The 18,128-nt window shown below is 43.6% G+C and overlaps 1 protein-coding gene across 13 annotated transcripts in view; it reads right to left on the bottom strand.

Annotated features, from left to right (window-relative positions):
* The window catches only part of chl1b (cell adhesion molecule L1-like b), a 1,336,546-nt gene that overhangs the window by 758,721 nt on the left and 559,697 nt on the right, over positions 1–18,128 (bottom strand). For 12 of the 13 annotated variants that reach the window (XM_072472185.1, XM_072472186.1, XM_072472184.1 and 9 more), the window contains 2 exons: positions 3,242–3,428; positions 1,308–1,325 (listed from right to left, as the gene is read on the bottom strand). In XM_072472185.1, the coding sequence (XP_072328286.1) occupies positions 1,308–1,325; positions 3,242–3,323 (100 nt within the window). In that variant the 5' untranslated portion in view covers positions 3,324–3,428. The remainder of the gene's footprint in view (positions 1–1,307; positions 1,326–3,241; positions 3,429–18,128) is intronic. The other variant, XM_072472192.1, reaches the window with a different exon arrangement.

Raw genomic sequence — 18,128 nt, 5'->3', positions numbered from 1 at the left:
ACCTGCAGGGCATCACTAATAACTTGCTAACCTATTCTTAGGGTTACGTAAATCAATATTCACAGATGCGTTCTATCTACCTGCAATTCTTCACCGAGAAATGACAAAGCCACTTTCTAGAAGAATTGTCCAAGCAACTGCTGAACTCAATATTTTTTTTATTTTGTCGCTCACCACAACACAGTGGCTCTGTGGTTAGCACTGCTACCTCACAGCGCCAGGGATCCGGGTTCAATTCTGACCTTGGGTGACTGTCTGTGTGGAGTTTTCACTTTCTCCGTGTGTCTGCGTGGGTGCTCCGATTTCCTCCAAAGATGTGCAGGTTAGGTGGATTGGCCATGCTAAATTGCCCCTGAGTGTCTAAAAGGTTAGTTAGAGTTACGAAGATAAGGTGGAGGTGTGGGCTTAAGTAGGGTGCTCTTTCCAAGGTCCAAGATAGCTCAATAGGCTGAATGGCCTCCTTTTGCACTGTCGGATTGTAGGATTCTATTCTATATATTTTTTTAAATGCTGATTACAATCCAAATTAGAGTGATGACTTCAGAATCATTTATTGATCTGTGATGAGTGATGTGAGTATACTGGTCACTGGCATCTACTAATCCTTCACATTAGCTCCCATTAAGGTATCTTTTTTAAAACTAAGACACCAGCTGAAGGGCCAAAACCTAAGGTACAGGAAATCACTGAGGTTGAAAAAGATTGAATATGTGGTAAATCAAGAAATAGCGATTAGGTGGTGTCAAGTTAAAATTAAAAAGTGCAGCAAAAGCTAAAGCTGATAGCGATAGTGAACTTCACAAACCAGAGTTCTTTTGAAAGAAAGAGTTGCAGTAAGGAAGCAGCGTGCTGAATTTTGATTTCAAATTACCAAGGATGCTGAGCGAGAAAGGGAGAGAGCAAAGTGGAAGAGATTAGAGATAAAAGGGGGATTGATTATCAGAGAAGAAATATATTGTACTGTGCAATCCCAATTTCAGGGTATTTGAAAGCTGCATTAACAACCTATACACCATGTATTGATTTAGAGTCTGACTTTATTTTGGGATGCAGCTCACTTAAATTGTTTCAGCTTCACTCTTTCTGCATCTGAACCTCCTAACCTCCATAATGTTTAATCTAACTGTAAATCAAAGGCCTGCATTTTATACAGCAATTCTATTCAGAACAATTCTGGATTCGAGAAAACAAACAATCCACTGAAATTCAGCACATGTCCGCAGATAAAGGGATTTCAAAGTACTACAGGCAAAACACAATCACATTTTCAACTGTTCAACCATGGTAATTGCACTAGGTTAACTTACTTCTTTCTTGAACAAAAGCTTTAGATCCAGAGTAAGCAAAAGGAAAATGGAAACAAGAATGATTATATTCTTTCACATTGTCCAATATATCTCTCATGTAGCATTTCAAACCAATGAACATCATATCCACTTGTAAGATGTAAGAGTAAAGAGGTAATGGACTAATTGAAGACTACATGTCTGATGTACCATGTGATGTGCTACCTCAAAAACTAATGGAATCTTATATGATAACAGGCAGGTTTTTGTCCCTATTGGGTACAGTTACTCCAAGCCACAACTAAACCAATTATTATAATCCTGCATTTTCATGTAAATTTAAATGAAATCTGTGCAAGCTTTAATGCTTAAAAATACAATTGTTATTGTCAATCATTTTTAAATGTAATGAATTTTAGAAATAGGGCTTGATTTTTAAAATAGCTTATTATAATTCAAGGTCTTATATTTTCTGTTTGAAAGTGTTATCAGATAACAGGCAAGTGCTATGATATCTCATTTGATGATTTACTATTCTACCTCTGGGCAAAGTAAGTACAGGTAGCCAGCATTCTGAAACCAGGTAAGAGACAATATAACAACATATTGTTCATGAAATTACAGAAATGACAAGTCTGGTGCCAACAGTTTGGCTTCTGGCTGAACCCCACCCTTTAAAAACTACTTTGAAAATACTTTGAAAATCTGGAAGCTTTGACAAAGGGGCATCTGGACTCGAAACATCAGCTCTTTTCTCTCCCTACAGATGCTGCCAGACCTGCTCAGATTTTCCAGCATTTTTTCTTTGTTTTCAGATTCCAGCATCCGCAATAATTTGCTTTTATACTTTGAAAGATATGTTGCACTGAAGTTTGTGCAATGGATGGCAGACCAATGCTGTAAAATTTAGGTTAGCAGTTCAAAGTAATTTGACAATTTAATAGCTAAAATGTAATTTAATTTCCCCTAATTACTTTGTAATACCACTCCATACAAATATTAGATCCATCAGACTCAACGCTGCAAGCAGCTGAGTGATTAATCCACTTGACGTTCTTCACAGGTTGGCTCCTGTTATCATAAACTTTAATTTAATAAAATGAAAAAGTAAATTATTAAAACATTTGGGCATGGTCGCTCATATGCCATCATTTGTTAGACCATTTTTACAAAGCACTGCTCATTTCTTATATGTTCGCATTTCTACAGTTAAAAAGAAGCTCAAACACTATTAGCAGAAAATCCACCAATTAGTGCAGCGTGTAATATACTGGATGACTCAGTGGTAACATTACATCTATGGAAGCACAACGACCACCACTTCATTGCTAGATCAGTTATTCTTCGCATTATAAATGACTAGTTTTTTTTTCACACTGCATATACGGTGTATCCTGTTAATGAACATTTATTCTGCCATGCCCAGCAGCTGCATTAAAAAGCCTGAATAATGGATCAAGTCTCATCAATAATTTATTGCATGTCAGTAACTGGTTGTAACTGGATCACAAAATGACAAAAGCCCGGTAGGATTCTGCAGCAAAATTCTTTGCTAAATGAAATAATTATTTTTAAACTCTTTAACTTCTGATGACTAAATAAATGTTATTTTATACGTGCAGTGATTTTTAATGTAGCAGTTACAAATATTTACAAACGTTCTGATTATGTACAAAAGGCTAGGCAATTGCAATTATGATGATGAATGCAAATTCAAACCAGTTCTTTACGTAAAAAAATTCCAACTGCACCATTTAAGGGACTGCAGTGGATACACACAGACAGCATTCAATTTTACAAACATTTAAAAAAATTAAACATTCCCTGAATTATTTTGAATGTACGGTAAGGAGAATAATATACCCAAATCACATTAGAGTCCACATAACTATAAGCAGGTCTTCAGAAAACTGAACATAATGTAGAAAGCAAAGTTTTAAATAATCTTGTCTCACCTTCTTCTGGAATCTCCATTGATGAGCTCCACGTGGCCCAACACAGCAAATATAACAGCAAAGTATTTGTGCTTAGTGACATCTTCGGCACTTGGGGAAGATCAAACAGGATCCAAAAGGAAACGTGAAGATTTCTTCTATGATTCCACTGAGCTTGAGTTCAAATCAATGCACAACTGACCAGAATCTGTAGAAGTAGAAAGTGTGATAATTAATCATATAAATTCACATGCAACTCAACTGAAGTAAACTCCAAAGTGTTATAAGACATAGTATGATCAATTCTACCAGTGTTTTCTCTCTTTTGGAGAGATATAACTTTAGAGTAATAAATATGATGCAATATTTGTCTCTACAACCACTTTATTCCACAGGAGATCTGTAAAAGCCAGTCCGGATTTCCGTGTGTTCTGATTTCACAAAGACAAACCAATCATTGAACTTAATGCAATCAGATTACTGTGACAGCAGAATGATACCCTAAGGAAAATAATTCACATGGGTCCTCCTGGGATTTGTTTTTATTGCTGGAGGGGATCCCACTTTTCACATATTCTGAACAAAAAATTCACAAAGGTGATGAAAAAACATTTATGTACAAGTGGAAATAAGGGTCTTTAGGAATGGTTTATTCAGAACATAATCCACAGCAAACACCTGGGTGCCTCCTATTGTCCTTGGTAAACATTTCAGCACTAAGATTGATGCAACATTTGACATAAAGGAGAGGGTGCAACTGATCGACGACAGTAGCGCAAAATAGGCTTGTGATGAATTGGCAGCCAAATTTCCACAGCCCCAGATCTACTTTCCATTGAAGTTCACAGAATGATAGTGCAAACTCTTCGTGGACACCCTTTCCTCATTTCACTGTCAACAAAGAACAAAGAACAAAGAAAAGTACAGCACAGGAACAGGCCCTCCAAGCCTGCGCCGACCATGCTGCCCGAGTAAACTAAAATCTTCTACACTTCCGGGGTCCGTATCCCTCTATTCCCATCCTATTCATGTATTTGTCAAGATGCCACTTAAACGTCACTATCGTCCCTGCTTCCACCACCTCCTCCAGCAGCGAGTTCCAGGCACCCACTACCCTCTGTGTAAAAAACTTCCCTTGTACATCTCCTCCAAATCTTGCCCCTCGCACCTTAAACCTATGCCCCTCTAGTAATTGTCACTTTGAATTGGCTTGAAATTAAAAAATCTCAGCAAACGTTTCCAAGTCAATGTAAAATAAAAAACTGGCACAGGGAAAAACTGGCTGATGATTTACGACAAACTCACTTCATGCGGCTGGCATTGACCAATTTCAACCTCAAGAAGCTTTTCATCTACGAAGCTTATTCACATATGATTTATCAAGAATTCTGAATTTCCATTTAATTTCTTTGCAAAGCTCTTTAGTTTTTACTAACTTAGCTGAATAATAATCCACTTGATGAAGTAAATTCAAGCAATTGTTTTATTCAAATTGTATTCGATGGTTAAGAGCAAAATGGAGTTCAATTTAATGTGCGAAGGACCTACACCATCCCATCTCTGGCTGTTTTTAACTACAATGGAAAGAACAACATGCTTGGATCTCCTCTTAGTAAATAGATGTGTTCAGTATGGAGGTCCCTGGATCAGGACTGTATGATTTCCCGTGACTTTCCCGGAATATAAACTTCCCCCTAAGGACAGGCAGGTCTTCCCTTTAAGGGAGCAGGGTTTTCCCTTTACAAGGTGAGCCCCAGTTCTATAAAATCTCGGCCTAGCTGCATGTCGGGGAAGGAGATCCTTAGGGGATTAGATAAGTATTGTAATTTTATCAAAATAAACCTGGTTCTGCAATTTCTACTTCCGTCTGTGCGTTCTGCCTACCGCAGATTCAACATGAAGGAAAACCATTTTGATAGAATGTACAGTAATTAGGCCGAACTGTCCATAATTTTGTTTTAATTTTCTTTGTAGTATATCTGTCTTTACGTTCAACTTTTTGATATGCTGAATTTTATATTGCAATTGTAACCTACAATTATGTTTGGTCTTCAAGTAATAGCATATAGTGTATAACTATAAAATAGGCCTTTTAAATGTGCTTTTGATGGTTATTTAAATTTCCCTTGTAGAATTCTAAATTATGTCTACCAGCCTCCTGATCAATGCTGACTGTGATTTGGGAGGCATTGAAAATTTACACAAAATCTGCTGTGCAAAAGTGGCTACATTTTACACAGCTTCGAGTTCCACCAAGCATGAACACAGAAACCAAGTTGGAAATTATTGCAAAAAAAGCACTCTTTAAATCCTGTTAAATTCTGTTGGCATTTTACATGTTAAAACATTGTGTGATGCAAAATTTCTTGATGGCTGGATTATAATTTTATTCATCAGGAATATACTTTTGTTCAGCAGAATGGTTGAAATTTATGAAAGTAAAATGATAAGTATTCAAAGCATTCCGCTTACAAGTGAAGAAGAGCAGTCAGATGAAAGAAAATTATATTTAGAATGGTACTTGAAACCTCTTTACACTAATCAAAAGGTGCTCCAAAGTTGAATATGATGCAGCAATTGTCAGGATAAGAAGCTCATTAGGGAAATGAAGCAGGATCAGTGGGTTCACCCTATGGTGAGCAATTACAGAAAAATGATCCTAAATCAATTTACACTTGGCTGAAATCTGCCATCAGTCATGGTTAAAAAGGTTCCTCGGGCTAATGCCCATGACTGACAAGTCTGGTGCTCCTAAACAAACCCATGAGGGCCTCCTTGGGCTCTGGAGAGAGAATTATAATGAGTTGATGTCAGACCCGTCAGGTTCTGGGAAGAGATCCATTTGCATTGGGGCTGGAAATATTGTATTGTGTAGAGACTAAGGACATCTGAATGTGACCAATAGCGATGAAACAAAAATGTGCTGCACACTCCAATGCTTCCAGGAAGGTAAGTGACCACAACTTCCCACAGTATGCTGACCCTCCTTTGGTTCAATGCTGGTGAGGAGGATCTTAACCAAGAACATTGCTTCTGGCTCTAATATTGTTGACCCCGTTGATTGCTGTTGTTTGGAGGGAAGATCTAGTTGTTGGCATTTCTCCTTTCTTCAGGCTGCCTACTTCTTTTGGAAGGCAAGTTCAAGAAAAATAATTTATTTTGAAGTGTTGTAATCCCAATGGAGGTCCCGGGGTCAGGACTATAGTATTTCCCGTGACCTCCCCGGAATATGAACTTCCCCTTAAAGACAGGCAGGCCTTCCCTTTTAAGGAGGTAGGGTTTCCCCTTTACAGGGAGAGCCCCAATTGTATAAAAACCCCGGCCCAGCTGCAGGTTAGGGAAGGAGATCCTTAGGGGAGTGGAGGAATATTGTAATTGTAAAGAAATAAACCTTGTTCTGTAATTTCTACTTCCGTCTATGTGTTCTGCCTACCGCGGCTTCAACATGAAAGAAAAACATTTAGATAGAATGTACAGCAATTAGGCCTAAGGGTCCATGCCTGTATTTATGCTCACATGAATAGCTTTCCATCCTTCTTCATCTAACCCCCAGGGCATAACTTTCCATTCCTTTCTCCTTCATGTGTTGACCTTGCTTTCCCCTGAACTGCATCTGTCCCATTCACTGCAACTTCTTGGCGGTACTGAATTCCACATTCCAAAGATGCAAAGAGGTGTAAAGGTTTCTCTGGAATTCCCTATTATATTTATGATTAACCATTCTGTATTTAGGGTTCCTAGTTTTAGTTTCACCCATGAACACCAGAGGACTTCTGCCCCTTTAACTGTGTCTCACCCTCTTTTTGGTTCTTTAACAAGTGGCCTGCTGAAGCACAGTTGGGTTTATTGTCTCAATTTCCTGCTCCAACAATAGCAAAGCCACACTACAGATTACATTCATAGATGACGAACAAAACAGTTCTCCTCAAAGTTTCAAACTCCAGAACATTCAGTGGGAGAGCACCCCTTTTGCTAATTTGAGAGATCCAGGACCAAGCACTTGTGAATTTGAAGTATTTCCAGAATGGGTAATGACAGTCTACACCAAATGAATTGTTCCATAGAAGGTGGAAGTCAACCACCTTGACAGTTTGCAGGATTGTCAAAGCCACTTGCATGACAATCTTAAGCAGCTGATGTTAAGTAAGCTTATGTACACATCATTAGACATGTAGAACATCAGAAGGCAGCATGCAGAAAGTAGCCCTGCCACTATGCTGACAACAGTTGAATATTGTATAGGTAAGAAGGAAATTCTGAGAATTGGATCATCAGCTGCTAGTTGGCATCACTAGCAATGAAGTTACTGTGCAAATATGTGATCATAGTGAAAAAGCAAAATATTGTGAATGCTGAACACCTGTTCATTTGGCTAAAGTTCAATGTCTACAATGATTAGGTTACATTGCTGTTGATGTTCTGCACTTGTAGTTGGTGGAATCAACATTTTCTTGGTCTATTGTCTAAACATACAGCAGTTAGAAGCATCATGTTTTATCATAAATTGTGCTGCTTACTGTGATGTTCACTGTTTTCTTTATCTGGATGGCTTGAATGCGTAGTGTTGAACAAAGAACATCAAGCTAAGTAAATTAACAAAACTGATTTATTAACACTACTTAAATAAGATTAGAATGTATTCCTAGGTACAAGGTTGATAAATAAACTATGCTAAGAGTATCTCTACAGAACTCTCAAATGCACAACTATTCTCTCTCACGCCTAAACACCTTCTCCCTGAATCCTGGGAGTCATATGATATATCTATATGACTGCTCTTGATCACCATCTGCTGGTGAGAAGTATTGACATGAAATTGTTAACCCTTTACCTCCCATACAATATCGATATTGTTACACTTACCATATTGGTTGTGAATTCCTGCTATCTACTGTTCAACTTGCGATAGCACATAGCCCCATGTCTATTCTCTTTTAATACTCACACTGGGCATGTTCCAACAAATTACGAATAAAATTGGTATGGAAGGTGCCAATTTCTTTCATGCAGCATATTTTAAGGTTACGATAATGCATCCTGTCATTTTAACATGACCATTTTCTACTTATATGTGTGCTGCTATCTACCGTGGGCGGCACGGTCGCACAGCGGTTAGCACTGTTGCTTCACAGTGCCAGGGTCCCAGATTCGATTCCCACTTGGGCCACTGTCTGTCCTGAGTCTGCACGTTCTCCTGTGTTTGCGTAGGTTTCCTCCGGGTGCTCTGGTTTCCTCCCACAAATCCCGAAAGACAATGCGATTCTCCACTCCCGCGCCGGTTGGGAGAATCGCCTGGGCCGCCAATATTTCCCGCGACGCCGGTCCGATGCCCTCCCACGATTCGCCCAAGTGGCGGGAACGGCCCCGTCGAGTTCCGCGGGCCGCAGGCTGGAGAATCGCCCGAGACACCCAAAATGGCGATTCTCCGGCACCCCTGCTAATCTCAGGCACGGATGGGGCGAGCGGCCAGCCCAAAACGGCGGGTTCCCCCCGGCGCCATCCACACCTGGTCGCTGCTGTCGAGAACAGCACAGGAACGCTGGGGGGGGGGGGGGGGGGGGGGGGGGGGGGGTGGTGGCCTGCGGGGGGGGGGGGGGGTCCTGCACCGGGGGGTACCTCAAATGTGGGGTGGCCTGCGATCAGTGCCCACCGATCGTCGGGCCGTCCTCTCTGAAGGAGGACCTCCTTCCTTCCGCAGCCCCGCAAGATCCGTCCGCCATCTTCTTGCGGGGCGGACTCGGAGAGGACGGCAACCACGCATGCGCGGCTTTGCACCGGCCAACCCGCGCATGCACGGGTGATGCCAGTTATGCGGCGCCGGCCACGTCATGTATGCGGCGCCGCCTTTCCGCGGCGACAAGGCCTGGCGCATGTAGATGACGCGGCCCCGCTCCTAGCCCATTATCAGGTCCTGAATCGGTCGGGATAGGGGCCGTTTCGCACTGTTGTGAACCTCGACGGCATTCACGACGGCGTGGGCACTTCGGCGCGGGAGTGGAAAATCCCACCCGTGCTGTTAAGTGAATTGGACATTGATCACAAACCAAAAATAGATGATTAACATTGAAAGGTTCACAAACTAATCAAAAAAATGAAATAACCAACTCACTGTTAGATTTGCTGTCGACCTGAAATATTAACATTGATTCTCTCTCCATAGATGCTGTCTGATCTGCTGAACATTTCCACCACTTTCTGTTTTTATTTCAGATTTCTAGCATTCGCACTATTTTGCTTTTTCACTATGATTACATATTTTCGCAGTAACTTCATTGCAGTGCTAATGTAAGCCTACTTGTGACACTAATAAAGATTATTATTATATTATTTGGAAACAGAACAATGAGTAATGTGTCCAATTGTAAGACATTTTAAATTCTATGAGATGTATTGCTCGTAACCTGGTTTGAAAAGTCAGTGGCGAACTAACAGACTCAAAGACGTCACAACAGCAATAATATGCTACAGGCAGTCTGAAGAAGCTGAGAGTGGAACTTCAACCCTTCAGCTCTAACAGTCTCAGCAGCAGAACAACCTCTATTTTCAGACGGCATTTGATAAGGTGCCACGTCAAAGATTATTGCACAAAATAAAAGCTCACATTGTACAGGGCAACATATTGACATGGATAGAAGACTGGTAGGCTAACTGGAAGCAAAAAGTAGGCATTATCTACCATCAGCCATGATCGAATGGCGGAGCAGACTCGAAGGGCCGAATGGGCTAATTCTGCTCCTATATCTTATGGCCTTATGGTGTAAATGGGTCACTTTCTGGTTGGTAAGATGGAATAACTGCTGTGCCACAGAGATCAGTACTGGAACTTCAACTGTACAATTTGTGCAAATGATTTGGATGAAGGGATTGACGGTATGGTTGCTAAATTTGCTGATCATGCAAGGATAAGTAGGAAAATAATTTGTGAAAAGGTCACAAGGAGGCTACTGAAGGATATAGGTAGATTATGGGGTGAAGGTTTGGCAGAAGGTGTATAATGTGGGGAAATGTTAAATTGTCCATTCTCGTAGGAAGAATAAAATAAAAAAATATTGGTTGTGATTTAATGGAAATGAAGCAGAGTGTTGAGCGCATTTGCAGCGTCGAGAAAGACCCTACTATCTAATGGGAATCTGTTTCATTTTGGGTTTCAGCGGTGAAACCCAAAATGAAACAGGGAGTTTCATTTCACCCACCGATGCCGCACATAATCCCATTTCCTGAGCCCAGCTACACAGTATCCTCGATCCCCTGGGAGAGCCCCCAAGTGCCTGGTTTGCGTTTGTAGAGCCCAGTACTAATCGGCACTTGCTCGGGTCTCCGAGGTGTTGGGGTTAGCTCCTGCGCCTTGGGTCCCTCCTCCAAGAGCATATCAAAGGGCTGCTTACTGCAGCACTTTAATATGCAAATTAGCCAAATTTGAATCCCGGCAGTTGTGGGAATCGACGTCTCATGAGATCCTGTTAGATCTTGTGAGGTGTAGCGAGCCAGGGAATTCCCACGAGAAGCCACTTGTGAATTTTACCTGCCGTGTCACTCCCCAGTTCAGACAAAGCGTGCCCGTTAGATTTTGCTCATTATCTAAATGGTGAGAGATTGCAGAGCTCTGTGATGCAGATGGATCTGGGTGTCATGGTCTTTGGAACGCTCTTCCTCAAAAGACAGTGGAGACAAAGGGCGCGATTCAGCGGACATGAAACAAAGTTCGTTTTCCGGTGTGTTTGGCGGGGTGTTTCTCAGCTTCTGCTGTGCCAAGATTCCCCCCTCTATCCACTGGTGCTTTGCCAGTTATTTGAGCCTCGGGGAGTTCCTCCCTGCCGATGCCACACTTTAGAGGATTTCCTGCACTGGCAATCTCAGCCTGCCAGCAGGACTGGCTTCTCACAGATCGGGGTGCCATTTTGAATGGCTGCCCTGATCTCTGCACCCTCCCCTGTCAGGGTCCTCCCACTTTCTGGACCCCTCTTTACCCTCCAACCTTCTTGAAGCCTCTAAAATCCCCCTTGCCCCCCCACCCCCCTACTGTGCAAGACTCTATCGGGCCTGACCCCTGGCAGTGCTAACCAGGCATCTGGGCACCTTTGTACTGTCAGCCTGGCATCCTGGCAGCTCCCCAGCACCCTGGAACTGCCAGTGTGGCACTGCCAGGGCACCTAGGTGGCACTCTTAGGGTGAAATGCTGGCAGTTCCATGGGTCCCGAGTGCGAGACAGAATGCCAGGGTATGAACCTGTTCTGACCCAACCACTGGTGGTCTCCAATGATCTGTGAGACCCACTGTGGTGCCATCACTCTTAGCCCACGTTTGTGGAAACCAATGCTAACTGGAGCCTGGCCGAGGTGTCGCATGCGCGGCCGCTGACTCCTGGGCACCGTGTGAAAGCGGCATCTGGATATTTAAATGAGCCATATGCTGATCTGCATCACGCCCAGCGAGGGGGCCAAAGTTTATTGGGGGTAGGTAGGAAGGTGAAAGTGAGATTAAAATCAGATCAGCTATCATCTTATTAAATGCTGGTGGAGGCACAAAAGAGCCAAATGACCTATTCCTACTCCTAATTCAAATGTTCGTACGTATGTAAATAACTCATTCACATACAATATTTTAGTTCCAGTCCAAGATTTATTTTCCATAATACATTACACACTATAGACAAGAGAAAGATGGAACTATCAATTCCCTCGTAATAGATTTACAGCTCAAACCTATTCTGATAACATATTGTTTTATGTCCAAGATTTAACATCTGGAGTACCTCCATGCAGTTCTGATGAATGATCAATACTGAAACATTAACATTTCTGCGCTCAGATGCTGTCTGGTTTGTTGAGTAGTCCAGCACTTTCTGCTTTTGTTAAGTCTATTAATATTGTTTTGAACTTCCGTTCCCATTAGTTATATAATAATTATTATTTTTTTAATGTAATTTGGATTCATTTAAATGCACAAAAGGTCTAAAGTGTACAAAGGCAAAAAAAACAAGTTTCTTACTGAGTCACCATTTCTCTCTGTAGGACATAAGTCTCTCAGCTCTGTCCTTTGTTAAATAATGAATTTAATAAATTTGGCATGTTGCTTTAATACCATAAGCCGAATTAGTATTTTTCGGCACTCAACTCATTCAGAAATACTGACATTTAAATCCACAAGGTAATTCAAATCTCATGAGAAAGACCTCATAAAAACTCATTTTCACAAGAATCTGTTTTATTATTCTGTACTGTTTATTCTCCATCCTTTTATGATAATGAGTTCCTTTCTGACATGGGGTGTAAGTGTTCATGTCATTTAGCAGCACCATTTTGCCAGAGTCTGCCTTTTTGAAGTCTGTCACCATTTTCTCTTTTGAAAATATTTGTAATCTGACGATGAGCTGTTAAAGTATTTTATCAAAATATAACTGGTTTAAAATTCACTGGACTCTAGGACCATTTTCAGTCAGAGCTAATATAGTGGTGACAATTAACATATTTGACAGTACCATTCAATAAGCAGAGATCAAATGGAATTCAGAAATTTTAAAAACAGGAAAATGCTGGAATTTTGACAGCGTCACTACTAAAATATTAAACTCAGTTTCTTTCTGTGGTGCTGATTGATCTGCTGTGTATTTATAGGCTTCCTGTTTTTTATTACTGTGGAATACCACTATTATTAGGGCTTATCATTCACTATACTGCCCTCAGATAATGGGAGCATCTCGAAGCTCTGGAACCTTCAAGCTTTATTTGTCAGAGGGAAAAAAAATGTTCAATGGCATAAAGCTGTTCCAGTGTTGCACAATGGGAAGAGGGAGGAAGCAGAAGAAAAGTCATTAGCTGTTTATTTTCTTCATCCATCTTTTTCCAGCGAGATCCCCTCTCTCTCCCCAAAATAATTCAGTGCTTTCAAGTACAGATGACTTGCTGATGCCTCACTCAAGGGTCATTATTCATGTATGATCTTACCCAGCATATGTGTGGGCATGATTTTGAACCACTCGACTGTCAAACTCGATCCTGTTCTCATCCGACATCTATACTTGCACACTTTCAGCTGGGTTGCTGAATATTAATCAGGAGTAATATCCTTGGCCCATTTACCTCTCCCTAATACAAGGTTACTGAGACCTATCAGAAGAAATTTAAACTAGTTATTTTCTATATCTGCTAATGATAGCATTATCAAGCTATTTATTACATTTGAATTTGTTTTCAAATAGGTTTGCACACAAAAATGCTACACCATAGATATTTAGACGGCAGACAAATTTACTGGATTTATACAGTAATTACATTCGCATTTAGCTTTGCACTGAGATAAACTACTGTAAATGTAGATGAGATGGTTCTCATGTACAGATATCAGAGTTCCACCATTCTTTGATGAGTTTGCATGCGACTTGAAGAAGGAAATGAGCTTTGTCGATATTCAAATTTACAAGGCCAGAAATACGATCCAAAATCAAGTTGTTTCAGTACCAACAGCACCAACAGAAACAACTTTGTAAAAAGATAACAGCCGGGATTCTCTGTTAATGGGGCTACGTCCCAACGCCCGCCGGAAAATGGGCGCAAATCACTCCAGAATCTGGAGTGGTTCTCCGAGTTCAAGAGGGATAGTAGGGCCCCGGCGTGCGCCCCGCAGCTCCTGCTGCTGATACGGGGCCCTGCACTTCCGGCCCGGGTCTGTGCATGTGCGCGGCGGCCGGATAGCGGGTCTGCGCATGGAGGCCGTATTCGCGCCGGCCGCCACACATGGCAGAGCCACACAGCGGGCTGGCGCGGAAGAAGAGAGGCTCCCCCGGATCGCGCGCACCCACCGATCGATAGCCCCCAATCGTGGGCCTGGCCGTCATGGAGGACCCCCCAAGAGTCTGATTCCCCCGCCCCCTCACCAGGGCAGCCAGCGTGGGCAGACTGGTCAGTTTATCATCAGTAACGGGGAAGTTTTAGAAACAATGGCCAGAATGGCCAGTGCGATTCACTATTCCTGTGGGTTTCCCGGTGGCGTGGGATGGCTTCAATGGGAAATCCCATTCACTAGCAGCAGGAGTAGTGAATCCCACTGCCAGGGAATGGCAGCCGTCGAGAAACACGCAACTGAGGGACCGAAGAATTCAGCTCAATAATTGAAGAAAAAATATAAAAAGGCATTTGGAGAGGTTTGAGATAGTTAATGATAGCGAGCACAGATTTCTAAAACAGATCGTGCCTAACTAATCCAGCTGATTCTTTCATATAGTAACAGAGAAAGTTGATGAAGGGAATGTTTCATTAAGGTCATCTCTCATTCTTCGAAATCATAAGGCCAACTTGCTCAACCTTTCCTCATAAAATAATCCCTTCATCCCAGAAGTCAGACTAGTGAACCTTCTCTGAACTGCTGCCAATCCCCCCTAAAGTAAGGAGCAAAATGGTATTCACCAATGCAGAATGCAGCTATAACAAGATAACACTAGAACACTTTTATACTCCATCCCCATTGCAATCAAGGCTCATATTCTATTTGCCTTCTTAATTCTTTGTTATAATTCATGCTAACATTTTGTGAGTCATACACAAGAACACTGAGAACACCCAGATACATTTTCATTCAGCAGACTCTTCCCATTTTTTGAATTCTGATTTTCAATTCTCCCTGCCAAAATGAATAACGCCTCACTTTCCCGCATTGCATTTCAACTGCCAACACACACCTGGCTGTTATCCTGCATTCTACTCTCTGTCAAGTTGAGATCATTTAAAACTCTGCTCTAAGGTTCCTAACTTGCACCAAGCCCTGTGACCTATAATGCCTTCCGATCAAGCAATGTCTTGATTTCAAAATTCTAATTCTTGTTTTCAAATCCCTCCACAGTCTTGGCCAGTCCTATCTCTGTAAACTCCAGCAGGATGCGTGCACTCATCTCATTCTCACTTCTTGAACATCCCTAATTTTAATCACCATTGGTGGCCATGCCATCAGTTGCCTCGGCACCAAGCACTTCCCACACTGCTCCAGTTCATGTTTTTCTCCTTGAAGACGCTATAAAACCTCGCTTTTTAACCAAACCTTTGGCCTTCCAACTTAATATCTCCTTATGTAGCTCTGTGTCATCGACCGTAATGCTTCTTTTAAGTGCCTTGGGTCATTTAATTACTGTAAAGCACAACAAATAAGTCGTCTCAGCAAATAAGATGACCCCAATTTTTACCACCCCAGAAATTATGTCCTTGCATATACTCATCATATAGCCCAATTCCCCCTTCTCAACTACGACATGCTACACTCACATTAGTAGTCCGCCTCAATTTTACATCTTACAGGTGGCTGGCGGCACAATGGCACAGTGGTCAGCCAGGGACCTGAGGCCCGCCCCCCGATGCTCCGCCCCCGATCGATCGAGTTCTCAACGGCATGGGACACATGTGGTCTCACCTGTCGGGAACTCAGCGTGGCGGCTGCGGACTCAGTCCAGCACCGCCACAGTCGGGGGAGGGCTGATCAGCGGGCGGGGGGGGGGGGCATTACTCGGGGCTGGGGCACTGTGGGGGTGTGGTCTGGGATGCGCCAGCTGGCCGAAGCGGGGGACTGTTTCACGGGCCGGGTTCACGTGTGGTCGCCATCATGTAACACTGCGTGGCCGCTGCAGGCCGCCGCTGTGCGCATGCGCAGCCACGGACCTGGCAATTCTCCGAGACGTATCGGCAGCTAGAGCCGGGTGCTCTATGCTGCTGGCATGCTAGCCCCCAGGAAAATGGGGAATCGATGGACGTTTTGAGCCATTTTTTCTGGTGTAAAATATCACAGTTCCCATGCCGGCGTGGGGACATGGCCCCAGAATTGGAGATTCCAGCCCCTTTACTTTCAAAGTTTACCTCGGAAAAGGGTCCAAAATTCAGGCTCCAACTTGTTTTGAAATTCTGTGGGAAAACAAACCATTGCAGCCTAAGAAAGGACACTGTTAAATATATTTTGAGTTTATTAACAACTCCATAATACAAAAGAACACAACCGAATACAAAACAATCAGCAATATGCTAAATACATCCACAATACATCAAAAACAGGAACAAATGAATCAACAAGAAAACAAAACAGTCAGCTTTCAAGCCAGCACACGCCAATACCCCATACCCCCAATGGTAGCCCGACACAAGTGGAAAGGCGCCCAAACGAGCAGCATAGATCACCGGAAAAGGGCACACTGGTACCCTGTCATAACGGTAGCCCCACATCCGCAGAAGGCACCAAACGAGTGGCATAGACACCGGAAAAACCACGCACCAATGCAGGGCACGGAGGAAGAGAGAGAGAGAGAGAGAAAACTCCTCCCCTTCCAAGAGGGAGCACAGTTCAACCCAAAAACAGTTCCATTACAAAGGAAATCACGACAAAATATAGGATAACCACAAAAAATGTCAGAAAACGAAACCCAACAAACAATCAAGAAGAAGGCAAAGCCTCCAACACTCAAGACAGTACCCGCCACCCCCACACCACCCCTTCCAGCAGTAGCCCCAGGTCAGTGGAAAGGTGCCCACAAGCATCGCAATCCACCAAAAAAGGACAGGTAAAACACGTGTAGCACAATCAATCACTCACGAGACGAGATGAGAAGGAGTCGAACGATGGCTTTATTACGCAGACTTGTTCCCCAGCAGCACAGTTACAGAATGCGGCTGCTGGGAGAACTCGGACTCTTATACTCCGCCTTGCTGGGTGGAGCCAGCAGGCGGCTGATCCAATCGGGATCCAGTGTCTATTTACCAATAGCCTCTCGGCATCCTAGGGTACCTTAATACCCCTAATACATACCACCACATTCACCCCTTGTTAAAAAAGAACCCGGCGGGGTAGTGGGCCGTATGGTGGTAGGGGTTTCCAGAGTCGGTACCCAGGATGCCGCCAGCACGTGGCTATGCTCTGGTATTAACTACTTACAATGCCTCTTTTACTGGGCAACCAAACCAAACCAAAACAAAATTATTTACAGAGGCAATTCGTGCTTCATTATACAGATTCGAAGAGTCGGATGGGTGCTTTGGTCATCCTCGCCGATCGTCTTAGCCCCGGTGGTGATGCAGGCACAGGTTCCGACCTTGTCGTCTCTGGGAGTGTTGAGATGCCTTGTCCCGCTCCAATATCCCTATCCAGGGCCGGGGGAAGGACCGATCCACCCTGGAAGGGGATGGCTGTGGGGTGTGCCGGCGGAAGGGAGGGGGTGATCGGTGTTGGGGGTGTGTGCGTGGCTCCAAAGGGGGTCACTGGTGTTGGGGGGTGTGCAGGGTTCCCGCGGGTGCCTGGTCCCGCAGGGAGACGGTATCCTGTCGGCCGTCGGGGTACTCCACGTATGCATATTGAGGGTTTGCGTGTCGGAGATTAAACCTCTCGACCAACGGATCCGATTTGTGCGTCCGCACATGCTTTCGGAGCAGGATGGGACCCGGGGCTGCCAGCCAGGTCGGAAGTGACGTTCCAGAGGAGGACTTCCTAGGGAAGACAAGGAGGCGTTCGTGAGGTGTTTGATTCGTTGTTGTACACAGCAACGACCAGATGGAGTGGTAGGCGTCCGGGAGGACTTTCTGCCAGCGGGAAACTGGGAGACTTCTGGACCGTAGGGCAAGCAGGACGGTCTTCCAGACCGTTCCATTCTCCCTCTCTACCTGACTGTTCCCCCGGGGGTTGAACTGGTCGTCCTGCTCGAGGCAATGCCCTTGCTGGGCAGGAATTGACACAGTTCGACGCTCATGAAAGAGGATCCCCTATCGCTATGTATGTAGGCGGGGAAACCAAACAGTGTAAAGATGGTGCTGAGGGCTCTAATGACCGTGGCCGCGGTCATGTCGGGACAGGGGATGGCGAATGGGAACCGGGAGTATTCGTCAATCACGTTGAGGAAGTACGTGTTGCGATTGGTGGAGGGGAGGGGGCCTTTGAAGTCCAGGCT

This window comes from Scyliorhinus torazame, chromosome 13, assembly GCF_047496885.1.
Source record: "Scyliorhinus torazame isolate Kashiwa2021f chromosome 13, sScyTor2.1, whole genome shotgun sequence".
In the NCBI taxonomy this organism is placed as follows: Eukaryota; Metazoa; Chordata; class Chondrichthyes; order Carcharhiniformes; family Scyliorhinidae; genus Scyliorhinus; species Scyliorhinus torazame.
The sequence above is the reverse complement of the archived record's forward strand: the minus strand, read 5'-3'. Positions and strand labels throughout refer to the sequence as shown.